At 44.1% G+C, this 15,302-nt stretch overlaps 1 protein-coding gene across 8 annotated transcripts in view; it reads left to right on the forward strand.

The window, feature by feature from the left end:
• CEP89 (centrosomal protein 89) overlaps positions 1-15,302 on the forward strand; it is a 74,683-nt gene that overhangs the window by 15,074 nt on the left and 44,307 nt on the right. For 4 of the 8 annotated variants that reach the window (XM_077855987.1, XM_077855967.1, XM_077855993.1 and 1 more), the window contains 5 exons: positions 5,273-5,375; positions 9,142-9,170; positions 10,682-10,724; positions 12,205-12,423; positions 14,013-14,158. In XM_077855987.1, coding sequence (XP_077712113.1) covers positions 5,273-5,375; positions 9,142-9,170; positions 10,682-10,724; positions 12,205-12,423; positions 14,013-14,158 — 540 coding nt within the window. The remainder of the gene's footprint in view (positions 1-5,272; positions 5,376-9,141; positions 9,171-10,681; positions 10,725-12,204; positions 12,424-14,012; positions 14,159-15,302) is intronic. The other 4 variants (XM_077856001.1, XM_077855978.1, XM_077855988.1 and 1 more) reach the window with 2 other exon arrangements.

Consider the following 15,302-nt stretch of genomic DNA (forward strand, 5'->3'; position numbering starts at 1 on the left):
ACACCTTGGTAGACTCGTTTGTTATCCTTTGCAGTTCAGTAACTTCACCAGAATTCATGGTGTTATGTGTTATTATCTGTCCTTTTCCCCCAAAATTTCATTTGTTATTTAATTCTGCAGACACAGATTTTCATCTTCCTTTTTTTGTTTTCAGGGAACATTTCCTTCCCTATTTCGTTTTATCATTGACTAATCTTAGCATTTATTCTCCTTTGGGAACACGAGTTATACATTTGTTGGCTGTCCTTTGTCCTCCATGTCTTTTTTTTTTTTTTTTTTTTTGTCCTCCATGTCTTATATTTTCTCGTAATCACTTGCCCCTCTTTATTCTTTGCCGTGTTACTTTCTGTGATTTGCTCTGTGTACTCTCCTCATCTCTGTGTCACTGTGTTTTTGCCTCTAGTATAGCTTTCACCTTCTCTGCATTGGTTTCATTTTTCCTTTTGGTTTTTAGTTTTACCAATTTACTTTTTACATCTTTTGGTGCCTTGTCACTTTTCTTGGTCTTCTGTATCTCTTCTTTGGGTTCTTGATGTCAGTCTCTATGCTGTCCTTTAATTCTTGGGGAGAATAGAGGCTAGATTCTGTACAGTAAAGGTGGGTTCTCTGTTGGTGTCTCTCTTTAGCTTCTCCGCCCCTTGCTTCTGCCGTATGGGAATGATTGTACTTCTCCTGGGTCCCTCTGCACCCTGGCTCTCATTGCACCTGTCAGAACATCACTGTGGACCTGTATAACTGTGACTCTTTGTGGCTTTTCAATCATCTGCATGCCTGAAGTCAGAGGAGGTTTGGCAGCTTTTGGCATTCTCTTTCTGTTCTAATTTTCATAGATTTGGTAGCTGTTTTCTGCCCCATCGACTAAGCTTTCTCCTCCCTCCCCCCATTCTTTTAATTGCTTTCAATAGATTTTAAGGGAAGAGAGTGTAGTCTAAATGCCTTGTTACTATTTTTAAGTAGAAGTCATGTAAAGGATGTTACCAAAGCTTTCCTGTCCTCATTCTTGCTATTGTTGTGTTTGTGGATTTGCAGAGCATCCTGTCATAAGGTAACATGCATTCACTCACTTGTTCATGTATTCATCCAACCACTGGCCAACAGACGGATATTTGAGTGTCTACCATGTGCTTGGATGGAGACCCAGTGAGGAACCATTCATGCAGGAGTAAACCAGTCCTCTCTAGAATTTTCTGGAGGCCAAAAAATAGTGGACATTCTTCTGTTGCTGCTCTTGAGGATTAGGAGTGTCCCCTTTCTGTCTCTGGAGTTTTTGGCTTCTTTCAGTTTTTCTTTTAGTTACACAGGTAATGTGTGAATATGTGTTTCTTATAAAAGCTTTGGATAGGGCACATGAGATGCAGGCTTGTTCTGGAACCCTGCCGTTCCTATTCCAGTCCTCCTCTTCTCTCCAGGACAAACCTCTGTGGTCACTTTGACATCTGTGTTGGGTTTTTTGGGGGGCTGCAAAAATGGAATAGACAAACATAAGGTTTAAATAATAGACATGGAACTCTGTGACCTAACAACATCAAAAGGCAGGAGATTCTAATGCTGTTTCAGCTGCCTATCAAAGGCTGGTACCTGAGATCTCCTTAGCCTCTTTCTAATGGTCAGCAGTGGGCACAACCAGTCCTCGCCCCAAAGCAGAAGGGAAGAAGTGGGGCAAGGGCCTTCTCATTATGCTTCTCTGTATTTATTAGGAAGAACATTTTTTTTCCAGAAGCTTCTCAGGAGGAGTCTCATTGGTCACATGGCCATCCCTTGACCAGTCAGTCACTGGCTAAGGGGAAGAGGATTCCCATGGATCATACCCTAGGGCTGAGTCCATTTGCACCAAACAAAGTCAGGAGTCTCTTAGCAAGGGAGAAAGGAGAGTACCAGTTACTGAATGAGTGATGTAGCAGTGCCTGCCATGGCATGACTCATGCACTCTCCATATTTACATGTCCATGTGCAGATAGAAATAGCCCTGTTAGTCTTATGTGCATGGAGATTATTGACTACTACCAGTACAAGCACCTCTGCAGGAGCCTCACCCCATCAGCCAGGATAGCAAGGAAGACACCAAGTCATCATTCCAGCCAATATGCAGAAGCCCTCAAGAGTAAGTGCTGCCATTTTCCAGTGTGGGGTTTCCTCTATGCAGCAGGTGAGGAAACACGGATTCCCAAACCCTTGGTCAAGCACATTATTGGTCCTCCCGATGTCTTTCTACCTTGTGAATCAGAACTGCCCCGTCCAAAGTTAGTTGTGGGGAGCACTTGACTGGCTTAATCAGTAGAGCACATGACTCTTGATCTCAGGGTCATGAGTTCAAGCCCCATGTTGGGCACGGAGCCTACTTCAAAACAAAACCAAAAAACCAGAGTTAGTTCTTGGTTCACTGCAAATTTTTACCACCCTCTGCCTTGACTTTACCCCAAAGTGGAGCTACCTGGACCCTCATGTTGCTCCACCTCTGGTGACCATCTCTGATGACTATCTGGGGTGGGGTTCTTAACTTAGCATCATTGATGTGAGGAGAGGCATCTGGGAAGGTGGCCATGCCCCATGGGCTAGGCCCTGTGTCATTTGGGTTAATCTCTGCTGGAGGCCAAAGATAGTGGGGACTCCACCCAGATAGTCGAAGCCACAAGAATCCACACTGCAGCCTCCTTGCTGTGTTGGCAGGTTTTCTCCTGCAAATCATGGAAAGCTTCTGACATCACTGTGCATGTTTTTGAACTTTACATGCATGAAATCCCAGAACACGTGTTCTTTGGCATCCAACCACGTTGTTAGGTGTGTACAAGTTGAAAACTGTATCTTCCTGGTACATTGAATATTTTGTCACTCTAAAGTGAACCTTTTTATCTCTAAAAATATGTTTTGCTTTAACGTCTGTTTTGTCTGAATTTTCCACCTTTTTTCTGTTTGATATTTGTATGGTCTGTTTTTTTTCCACCTGTTGATTTCACCCTTTCTCTATCATGTTTATCCGTGTCTTGTAAAGAGCATATCGTTTTTTAAAACAAGTTCACTGAGATATAATTCACATACCATTACTACTTCCCCATTTATGTACAGCTGCATACAGTTTTTTGTTAACGGAGTTTGACAAACTTGCCCTTTGTCTTTTTACTGAAGCATTTAGTTCTTTTCTATTTAAGGCATATGTGGGTATAGTTGAGTTTAACCTTGCCATCTTCAGTTTTTCTATTTCTCAGTTTGTTCTTTTTAGTTTTTTTTAGTCTTTCCTTGAATTGATGCTTTTTTTCAGTTCGAGTTCTTTCCCTCTACTAGGTTGCAGGTTAAACCTTTCTTCCCCACCTACAATTACCCTGGTAATTACAGTACGTACATTTTCCTCTTTAAAATCTGGGATGCTAGACCACCCAGGAAGGGAGTGAAGGAGCCTGGCATAGGTGCTCAGGCACATGAGGACAGGCAATTCCCGGTATTACTAATGTCAGTGCTGCGGCTGGCTTGGCCTGCTTCTTCCTTCCATTTCTTCGATAACCAAACAGGTTTTGTTTGAATTAGCAAGGTAGTTTTTACCTTGCTACCTTAGAAGTATCTGGCAGTTTAAGAAATGTTTTCAATTCAAACTTTCAAATTAGAGAGATTTTTGGGAGATTGTCACAAATTCTCTAGGCTTATTAATCAACGTATTAACTATACACAAAGGTACATAGGCTGTAAATGTACGGCTCAGTGAAATTTTATAAAGTGGCTACCACCCAGATTAAAAAGAAAAATGACATTACTAGTACCCCAAAGCCCCTCTTTGTGACGGAGAAGAGGCCACTGCTTCCCCAGAGTTCACCACGGCTCTGACTCCCAGAGCTGACCAGCTCTTAGAAAATCATTGTAGTTTTGCCTACTCTGAAAACTGGCTGATTTTAGTACAGGCAGTGTGTATTGTTTGGAGCGTTTGATGGTCTTCAGTTGTCGTGTGTCGCGATGCTCAGTTCACTGTCCCTGCTGTTAACAGCCCGCTGTGGAGTGCCATGGTTTGGTGACTCCCTCGTTTTACTGATGTTGGATATTTGCTTGTTTTGTTTGGGTCTCTTTAGAACAGCGCTGCCGTAAACAGCCGTGTATACACGTACATATTTCCGGTGGGCCTGTACCGTGCCTGGACCCCAGTGCATGGCATAGGGATCCAGGACACATGTGGGGTCAGCCTTCGTACTCGGAGACTAGCAGAGAGGGTGATATTTGAAGCCCCTTAGCACTTTCCCATCTCCTTGATGGTAGTGACTAATAGATCTTTGACAGGGTGAACAAGACAGTTGGTTCCCAGGAGATAAAAGCCAAGACGTCATTTCATTTTTTCTTCCTTCAGAGGCTAAGTAGAGTGGGAGACCAGTGTGCATTCCTGAGCTGGGTCATCCTGGAGCCCTGTTCCCAGAGCCTGGTGGGCCTACCAGCCTTAGTTCTTGGCTCTGAAATGCCCCTTCTCTTAAACATCTTGCCAGTCAGCACCACTATTTCTCTATCAGGCTTGGGAATGTCACCCCCTCCCCATAGCCGACAGCACAGAGAGGCCCAGCTGATCACATAAGCAAGACTTTATTGAAGAATCAGGAGAGCAGAAGGGACACCAACCCAGACAGTGCCAGTCATGGCTTATTATACCAGATATGATTCACTGCTCTTCCCCTCAGCTGACCTCTGCGCCAGTGGGACTGTGTCACACTCATGTTCATCACGGGGAGGTCCCATTCCTGGCCCACGGGTCTGTAAGGGACAGCTCTGCCACCATTCATGATACCTCCGTAGGACACCCTCCCAGACGGTGGCAGGGAAGGCTCCATTCCACCAGGAGATGACGTTTACAGTGAACTCACAGTGAGCAAACATAACAGACCCTACAGACCTCGTGCCACACAGGGACCTGGATGACGGTTCTCCCAGGGCGGCTCAACAGTTCTTGGCCGTGTTGAAATGAATAACACAGCATCAGGGCCAGGCTAGAGTGATCTGATCCTAGGTGCTGTGCAGAGCAGGCCAGGTGGGTTGGTCCCTGGCGGGAGTAAGGAAGGCAAGAGGCCCAGGTAGCACGGGTGGGATGCGAGCTCTCCATGGCCTGAGCGGAGCTTGGATGGCATTGGCTTTGCTACCAGGCTTTTCCTGAGGGACCCAGGTTTCCTCCAGCCCTGCTGGGTGTAGTTCTGTGTCTCAGTGGGGGGTGGCAGTGGAGGACGTATGGTTAAGACACTTGAGTTTGGTAGGAGGAAATTTGATACAGATTGTATTTATCACATGTTCTCTTATCTTTTGTCACCAAAAGGTTCCCCTATCACATGAGGTGGATAGTGAAGATGAGGACGATATTTCTGAGCACGATGGGTTTCCAGGCTCGGCTCTTACAACACTGCGTACACAAGAAAAAGGTAAAAAAAAAAAAAAAAAAATAATAATATAAAAGCATTTCATGGCAATAAATACTGGTTAATTTTTTGAACATAGAACCATTGTACTTCCACACCATGGTTCTGTGATCATAAGTGGGAATATTCCTGCGTTCTGTTTTCACTGGAGTTAAGTTAGTCCGTGACTGATTACCTGGATGTTAGGTTGTCTTTAACGTATCCGGTGCTCACTTTGGAGTCCATTCCAAAGTGAGAGAGTGTATGGTAAGGAGGAGGAGGCTGGCTCAGGCTCTAAGCTCCATGCACTCCTTCCCCTCTGCTCCCCAAGGCCTGGTGTTGCCTGGGGCCGGCACACAGTGGTCCCCATGGGGTGGACGAGCGACAGTGTCTTGTTCACCCAGCCATCTCCAGCCACTAGTGGTTTGTAGGCTGAATGAGTGCCTGGGCATGTTTATGAGAGAGCGCGGCACATTGTGGCAATGGTGCGGAACAGTTGTCCGTTTCCAAAGAGGTGGCTTTTGTGTACAGGTGAGAAAGACACCGGCACCGCTAGCTGCTTTGTCAGGACCCTCATGATACCTGGACCAGAAAACACGGGCTGGTTAGATGGCATGTTTTATCCCTATGGGGAAATCTATACAAATATTAAGTTCGTGTACAGATATGGATCTCTTTTTTAATTACAGAAGTAATATTTTCTCACTGTAAAAAAGCTGAAATACATAAATGCAACATAACTACTGTCATAGATAATTTTAACAATGTAGATTGTTTGCTGCTGTAACACACATCATCTTGTCACCAGCCTCTTATCTTAGACACACCTCGCACGTCTCCCTGTGTTTATACCTGTCCCTCCATTTTCTTTCTTTCTTTCTTTTTTTAAGGTTTTATTTATTTATTTATGAGAGACACAGAGAGAGAGAGGGAGAGACACAGAAACACAGGCAGAGGGAGAAACAGGCTCCATACAGGGAACCCAACGTGGGACCCAATCCTGGGACTCTAGGATCACACACTGGGCCGAAGGCAGGCTAAACTGCCGAGCCACCCAGGGATCCCCCAAGTCCCTCCCATTTTCTAATGTCTGTGCTGCCCATGGCCTGGGAGTTACTGAGTCAGGATCCAGTCAGGAGACAGAAGGCACATGGTGATGTGATCAGGGAAGTTTAGCATAAAGAACCACCAACTCTAACAGGATTGCCTGCGAGGGGCTGGAGAGAAGTCTAGCGAATACAGTGGTAGAAGGAAGAGCCTCTCCCTGTACACTTACGGTGCACGTAGAGCTCCCAGGGAAGACACCTGTCTAGAGAGCCGCCCAAGGCCCAGAGGCAGCGCTGGGGATGGTGCTGCTGTGGCCCTCTGGCTAGCGGAGAACTCAGCTCACTGGAAAGCCACCTTCTCCAGGGAGTGAGAGAAGAAGCCACTCATGGGGAGGTGCCCGCTGGCCACTTAGAAAGAGAGAAGGGGGGAGGAGAAAAGGAAGGGCGGAAAGGAGGCCCTGGGATGAGGAGCTCCGCCTTCCCCGTCTGTGTCTCTTGGGCGCCCTCTGCTGATGGAGCGCATCCTTGCGCCACCCGACCTGGGTAGGTCCTGCACGGGGGTGCAGAGGGGCAGGGGGGCAGTGGAGGTGAGCCTGCGGCTGGCCCAGTAAATGTTGGGGTCTCCAAGGTCAGGTAGGCCCTTTGCTCTTCTCAGCAGTCACGCCCCGCCCCCTGCCCAGCAGGTATATGGGTGCACGTGGAGTCCCCACTGCGTTAGGCTGTGGAAGCAGCCAGAGCAAGCTCGTCGAAACACGAAGTAGTGTCTGGTAGTGTCCCTGTCTACCCCCCATGGGCCCCCACACCCTTTTTATTTTTACTTAGACCTCCTCACTGGTTTCCCACAGCCTATAAGACCTGCTGGGCCTGCCCCTGCTGCCCATCTTCCAGCCACTCCCAGGGTTCTTCTGTTTCTTCAGGTGCGTGGTGGTCCCTTCTGCCACTGGGCCTTTGTACATGCTATTCCCCCTCCCCACAGGCTAATGTCTATTATATATGAAGGCGGAAGAAGGAGGGGTTGCGTATTTGACTTTTTATGTTTTATACATTCACATATATCTGAAAAGAAGTATACCCGATCGATAACCATGGTTATCTCTCGGGAGGGGTAAGGTTCAGAGGATGATGATGATTAGGGGGCAGTTTTGATTTATCTGTGTTACTAGAATTTTTGGCAGCAAACTGTGTGGTGTGACTTTTCTATGAGGATGGGGGATAGTACCTGGCATGGCCAGCGTAGGAGACTTCTGCTGTTATTGAAATAGTTTATACCACTTGCCTGACACACTGGAGAGATAAGGGTGAGGCGTCTGCAAACGTTTTGGAGAAACGATCAATGAGAAAACAGGAAATAGAATATATACACAGAGCAGAGCCCAGTGTGCTGTACATACATCAAGAACCAAAGTGAACTTGGGTGATGCCAATTCTGGCTCTTTTTTTCTGCAAAGTTGGTGACCAAGATACAATAGAGGCGGTGATTTTCTTTCTTTCTTTCTTTTTTAAAAGATTTTATTTATTCATGAGAGACACACAGAGAGAGGCAGAGACATAGGCAGAGGGAAAAGCAGGTTCCATGCAGGGAGCCCCATATGGGACTCGATCCCAGGACCCCGGGGTCACGACCTGAGCCGGAGGCAGATGCTCAACCACTGAGCCACCCAGGCGTCCTTTTATATCACTTTAAACATTTGCTCATGAGATGCTCACCTATCGTGTGCCAGAGATGACGGAGCCGCAGTCATCTCTGAGGACCCCCACCCTCACGTTCCAGTTGTGGGGCAGGACGTGCCGATGGGGAGCTGCAGTCTGGGGTGCCGAGATGGTTGACAGAAGCAGCACAAAGCTCAGGAGAGCAGGCAGCCTTGCCGGCTGGAGAAGGCAGTGGGTAGAGGGGGCTTCGTTACCGCACTTGGAAGGACAAGGCAGGGTTTCGTCCATGTGCCAGTCTAGACTGCCCCAGGACATTTGATCAGAAGTTCAGTTAAAATAATGGGGCAAGATGATATTTTGGTCAAAAATAATTTCTTTCGTGATTATTGTTCAAGGCTTGGTAATTGTGATGAACCACAAAGTAGATTTATAATCTTTTATGTATCTTTAGGCATTTTCGTCCGTCTTTCTGAATTCTGCTGGTTTTTGCATTTTTGTTTCCAATTTATTTCCATCCAGTTCTTTCCGCTCTGTAAATTGTAGAAACGAACAACAACCAACTTTTCACTACAACAGAGGGTACAGGGCACACTAGGGCATAAGATGACCCTCCTCGGAGCACCTTCATCACAGATGCGTGTTTGTAATTGAGAGTGAATAATGGGGTGAGATTTGTTCGCCTCTGTGTCGCTGAGGTGGTTTGCTCCAAGGAACAACTCTGACCGGGTCAGATGCCACTTCCAGGGAGAGAGGAGTCCAGCCTCTCGGCACACTTGGGAAACGGTGGTGGCACTTGTGAAGAGAAGAGGAGATAGGGCCGTGTGGGAATGGGGGCCACTCCAAGGACTCAGCCCTGGCTCTGCAGTCATGTGGGCCACGGGAGGTGCAACGGACTTAACAGGAGGAGGTGAGCAGTGCAGTCAGGCCCTCTGCCTTGTGGGGACCAGATCGCTGTGGAACCTCGGAAGGCTGTCCCCGCCCGGGCCTTGTTCCGTCGTCGGCAGAAGGCAGGTTCCTGTGATCCTGCTCTTCGGAGTTGTCACGTGTCTTTACCAGCTTTGAAAATGCTTCTTTCTCTCTCTCTTTTTAATCAGATGATAAGCATTCTGTTCTGAATTTAAAGGTAAGATTCATGTTTTTTAAACCCAGTTTAATTGAGAAAATTAATAGAATCAATTGAATTAATTAATTTAAATTAATTTAAATTCTATTAAAATTAATAGAATTTCTGCCATAATTTTTAAAAACTTGTGTGATTTGTTGGGGGTAGAGGGGGATCTTCCCTTAAGAGTCCTTTCCCATTAAGTGTTTTTTAAAAATACTTTTTAGGAGTGCCTGGGTGGCTCAATCCATTAAGCGTCTGACTCTTGATTTTGGCTCAGGTCATGATCTCAGGGTCATGAGATCCAGCCCTGCATTGGGCTCTGCACTAAGCACGGAGTCTACTTAAGATTCTCTCCTTCCTTCTCTCTCTGCCCCTGCCCCAAAATACAGGCATGTGTGCATGTGTGTACGTGTGCATGTGCGCACGCTCTTGCTAAAAAAAATAATAATAGTAATAAAATACTTTTGAAACATGGAGAAACTCATGTTTTCCATAGTTCAAAAATGAATATAACGTAGTGGGTGGTTAGAAATCAAATACACAATTTGCAGAATGAATAAACAACAACAAATTTAGAGACATGGAAATAGGTTTTTCCTTTTTTTTTTTTTTTGTAAACATGGAAATAGCTTTAACTTAAGTTTTAATCCTGCAATATCATAGGAATTTAAAAATTAGAGATTTCTCAGTAGAGTTAATTTGTAGTCTTATCTAACTCTTCAGCGGAAATTAGAAACTTAATATCAGGCCGGTGTGTAATGGAAAAGTGAACAAAAGTTCAAAGCCTTCCCTTTCCTCTAGCTTTGGGGTTGGAAAGGAAGATCATATACTTTTCTCGACACTTTAGAAATGTGCTTCTCTGTGGTGTTTGGGATCATTTTGCCTATCCCAAGGAATAAAAAAAAAAAAAAAAAAACAGAGTTTGCTTCGCCCATCTCTGCTCAGTACCTGCAGTCCTGTCTTGTGCTTTCAAACATGAACTGACATCCTGCCCCTTGTGGGACCTGCATGTGAAAACACAAGTGGCTGAACTCACGGGTGAAGAGTCAGGAAGACAGCCTGAACAGGACTTCCATTAGTGCCTCAGCGAAGCCGCCAGAGTGCAAGACCCTTAACGTTTAAGATTCAGTTAAAAGAAACAATGGATATTAGAGTCTCTAAAGCTAAAGAAGACTAAGAAGTACAAGAACCAAAGTGAAGAGAAAAAAGGGTATTTAAATACTTGATATACGATGACCCAGCTGCTCTGGCCAGTCTCCTTTTAGAAGATACTAAGACTTTTTTTTTTAAAGATTTCATTCATTCATTCATTCATTCATTTAAGAGAGAGAGAGAGAGAGCACACAAGCAGAGGTGAGGGGCAGAGGCAGAAGCAGACTCTCCACTGAGCAGGGAGCCCGATGCGGGACTCAATCCTAGGACCCTGGGATCATGACCTGAGCCGAAGGCAGATGCTTAACCGACTGAGCCACCCAGGTGCCCCAGATGCTAAAACTCTTAATTCATTACTCATGTTTTTTCTTCCCTAGGATGAAAAACCACCATTATGTCAAAAGCCTCCACCCTCCCCAGGTATTTGCCTTTTGAATTTAATTATGATGAAAAGCTTATTATTTTAGAGAATGCCCAGAATAATCTTGTCTAAAATAAAGAACTTTTTTTTTCCCCCTGTAAAGCTGCTGCTTCTGTCTCGTTACTGAAATTGGGAAGAGGGGCACCTCTGCCCTAAGAGGGAGGGTCTAAATGTTGAAACATTGAATGGTGGATGGATGTCCTCACAGGATGTGCTCAGACACTGGGAGGCCGGTGGATGCAAATGGGGACCACTTCGTGTCCCCACCACTTGCCAGGGCCAGGCACATGCCAGGAACCACTCTCACCTTTTCTAGCTGACCTCTTTGGGCATATTTTAGGCTGAAGCTTCCATCTTTACTCTCAAATGTTTTCTTTCTGGGATACCTCTGAGTTCCACCCTTGTTTTCAGGGTAGCTGTGGAGTTACTAATTTCTTAGACAACCCTTTCTTGTCCTAAGGATTGGGTATGATGTATCGGGGGGCAAGGAGGCTATGTGGAGTCCCCAGTCCTTGCGCTAGCCCTTGCCAGTTGCCTGGGGTGTGGGCCGGTCCACTATCTGGAGCCACCAGCCCTCCCACCCTGGTCTGCCCCCAGAAGCTCTGCTTCCGCCTCCACCTTCACTCAGAGGCATGCCAAGGCCAGGCAGCCCATTGTGGTCCTTACCTCCTTTGACCCCTGTGAACATATCTCTCCATGGAACATCGCCCTCTGTTCTCCAGTCTCTCTTGCTAAAACTCTTAAAAACCCTTCGTGACCTCTGGCTTCTCCTCTCCCTGATGTCCACATGCTGGTGGCTCCTCAGTCTCTCCAGCTGAGGCCTCCTTCAGAGCATGGCCTGTGTCCTAAACTGAGCTCGCCCTCTCTGCTTCATTGGTGTTCCTTGTCGAGCTAAGTGTCTTCCAAACCACGGGTGTTGGTGGGCCTCCTTGATTTGCACCCCCTCACTGCCCACACCCAGTCAGCTGCTGGGCCCTGTCAGGGGTTAGCCTCTGAGGCCTTCTCTCATCTTTCTCTTCCTCTCTGCCCTGACTAGGGGCCTCTGGACTGGCCTCCCTGCCTCCCTGCCTACATTCACTTTCTTCACTGCTGGCCTCAGGGGCTCATCTGAGAAGTAGAGCCCTTTCTTTTCACACATTTGCCTAAAACCCTTTTCTAGCTCCTGGTGGCCTGCAGGACAGATCCTCCACTATCAGTATTATGATCTGCCTCGGCTCCTGCCTCCCTCTGCTGCCCCCTTCCCTGTGGCTTACTGTAGCCTCAGCAGACCACTCACTCTTTCCTCCTACAGGCCATTCTCACTGCAGGACTGAAGGACTACATAGCACAAGGTCTGACATGAAGAAGTGATTCACATGGTTATTGAGATAGTCTCTTATAATTTTGGTGTAAAATTGTAATTTTAATAATACTGTAATATCAGTAATAATACTGTAATATCAGTCAGTACTTAAAAACTTTTTCTCTATACCTTTCCAGATATAGCTGGTAGAACACGGCAAAGATATATAGAAATAACCAAAGAAAAGTTTGAAGAATTAAAAGAAGAAAATATGCAGCTAATCAATGCAAATCAAACCCTTACTCTTGAACTTAACATAGTAAAACGAGCAATGAAAGAACTACAATTAAAACTGAAAAGAACGGAAAAAGAACATCAAAAGTTGAAAGAGGCTGAGAAGACATCCTCTCAGGAAGGTGGGGACAACTACACAGTTCGTTTATTAAAGGAACAAATAAGGATTCAGATTCACTGATTTTCTTTTTTTTTTTTATTTTATTTTTTGAAAGCTAGTGTTTTATGCTATAATATTTGTTGATGTTAATGTTGATACTGTATTATAATAATTAAGGCTCTTTCATTAATATCCTTGTTAAAGTTTGATTTTATCTGCTATGTCATTATTATGCTAAAGAAATTCCAATACTTCTTTTGGTTCTTTATGCTTAGCATAGTATCTTACATATATTTCATATGGGCTTTTATCCCTGTGAACAGCACATAAAAGTGCATCTTTGAGATCAAGCCTCGAGTCGGGCTCTGCGCTCCATGTGGAGTCTGCTCGAGATTCTCTCCCTTTCTCTGCTCCGTCTCCCTACCCCAACGCATACATGCATACATGCTCTCTCTCTATCTCTCTCAAATAAATAAATAAATAAATAAATATTTTTAAAAGTGCCTCTTTCTCCACATACTTACCAGTGATAAGGATTATATTTTCCTTACTAATTTGACAGGCAAAAAGGTCATGGAGGAAATCCTATTTTGTTTTATCTGTTTTGTTTTTAAGATTTTATTTATTTTTTTGACAGAGAGGCGGGGGGGAGGGGGGAGCAGCAGTCAGAGAGACAGGGAGAAGTAGGCTCCCTGCCTGCTGAGCAAGGAACCCAATGTGGAGCTTGATCCCAGGAGCCTAGGATCATGACCTGACCTGAAGTCAGATGCTTAACTGACTGAGCCATGTAGGCATCCCAGGAAAATCTCATTTTAAATTTATGTGTATTTATTTTACTATTGATGAGCTTGAACATTTTTTCATATCTTTGTGGGTCATTTTTTTTCTCTTTCATAAATTTTCCCACTTTACATTGAGATACTTTGATTTTTTTTTTTCTTATTGATTTGTAGGAGCTCTTTAAATGTTAGGGATTTTGGACCTTTCTCATATATGTACTGGTTTCTCAGTTTGTTAATAATTTTGCTAAATATAGGGTGTTTTTCTTTTATGACTTATGCCCTTGGTCAAGTCCTTCTTAACTCTGAGATTATGTAAATATTCAGTAATGTTTCCTCTATACATTGATCTATTTACATTAGTCTAATATTATGGCTTTAAGAAAAGTATTGTAGTCTTTTTCATACAGACTGCATTTCTGGTCTTAGGCACATTTATTTCTGCGACTTTATATTATTTGTGCTACTACTTTTTGGAGTCTATTTTCTAATAGTACATTACTATTCTATGGGAAGGTTATTAGTTCTAATAAACTTTACATTTATTTTATATGATTTTCAAGGCACATATTGTATATCATCTGAAACAATGACTTTTTCATTCCCATCAAAATTTCATTTTACTTTAATTGTACAATGCACAAACTTCCAGAACATTGTTGACTATGTTAAAAGAACTTAGTAACTTTTATACATTGATATCTATACGTCTGTCCTCCACTGCCTCTGTGAGCCCAAACAGGAAGAAAGATTAGATAATTGGCAATTTACATAAAATCTTGATCAATGTGGTAGAAGTTCTTTTAATATTAAATTTATTTATTCTTTTCAGTAGTTACTGCACCTGAACTACTTTATCTGAGAAAACAAGCTCAAGAACTGGTGGATGAAAATGATGGGTTAAAGATGACTGTCCATCGTTTGAATGTAGAACTGAGTCGATACCAGACAAAATTCAGGCATTTGTCCAAGGAGGAGGTAATGTTTTCAATTTTAAAATACCAGTTTTCTGATATTTTTAGACTTTACTGTTGAATTGCTTTCTTGAAGGAATCTGAAGTATCTATTATTACTTGGTATAAAAAAGGTATATCCAAAGCACAGTCTTCCTGGGGACCTTTCTGTGTCCTCCCTTCTTCCTTTCCTTTCCCATTTCTCAAGATAAAAGCAATAAGGCTCCTCATTTAAAAAAAAAAAAAAAAAAGCAAAAAAAAGCTGGGGATAATACAGATATAAAGTTAAGGAGTAAAAGTCCATGTCAGCTCCATTCTTAGCCCTGTTCCTCAAGGGTACAGCTGTTTGTTGGTGTACCAACTTTGGAAAGAATGCAAACTAGTTATCACAGGTTCCGCAAATCACCTAGCTCTTGTGGCCAATGGGACCTGAGTTCATGATTCCCAAAGGACTAGCAAACAAAGAAACAGGCATGGGAGCACCCTTCTGTGCTCCCTCATGTTCAGCACAGGGGAAGCAGGCAAAAACACCCGTGTCCTACTTCTTCCCTAGAAGGAGTTTGAATGCATACTTCCCCAGCTGCTGCCAGAGGTCTGATTTCCAATCAGCTTGCATCTAAGTGCTGAAAACGGTCTTTACATTTGGGAAATTAATGAGCCTCAGTACACCCTCAACTACTGGGAACCACTAAGAATGAAGACAGTGGCCTGGACAGTCATAGATGTTTGGGAGGCAAACAGGAGCTCAGGCTGGTCTGATTGATGAGGCTCATCTCTTATATGAGAACAGTGTCAAAATTGGGAGAGGTAGGCTTTTTTCCTAATGCACAGAAACCAACACAGAGAGTTAAGGAAAATGCAGAAAAAAGGGATTGTCTTCCAAACAAAAAGATCAGAAACTGATTTTAATGAAGTACAGATAATCAATGTACTCAATAGAGAGTTCAAAATAGGTCAGAAAGATGCTCACCAACGTCAAGAGAGCATGAATCATGTGAACATTTTGACAAAGACTGAAAAACTAAAAAGTACCAAACAGAAATCATACAGCTGGAGACTGTAATAACCAAACTGAAAAATTCAACAGAGGGGTTCAACAACAAACTAGAGTAAGTGGAAGAAAGCACCCATGAAGTGAAGACAGAGCAGTGGAATTTAACCACTCAGAT

Source organism: Canis aureus, chromosome 1, assembly GCF_053574225.1.
Source record: "Canis aureus isolate CA01 chromosome 1, VMU_Caureus_v.1.0, whole genome shotgun sequence".
In the NCBI taxonomy this organism is placed as follows: domain Eukaryota; kingdom Metazoa; phylum Chordata; class Mammalia; order Carnivora; family Canidae; genus Canis; species Canis aureus.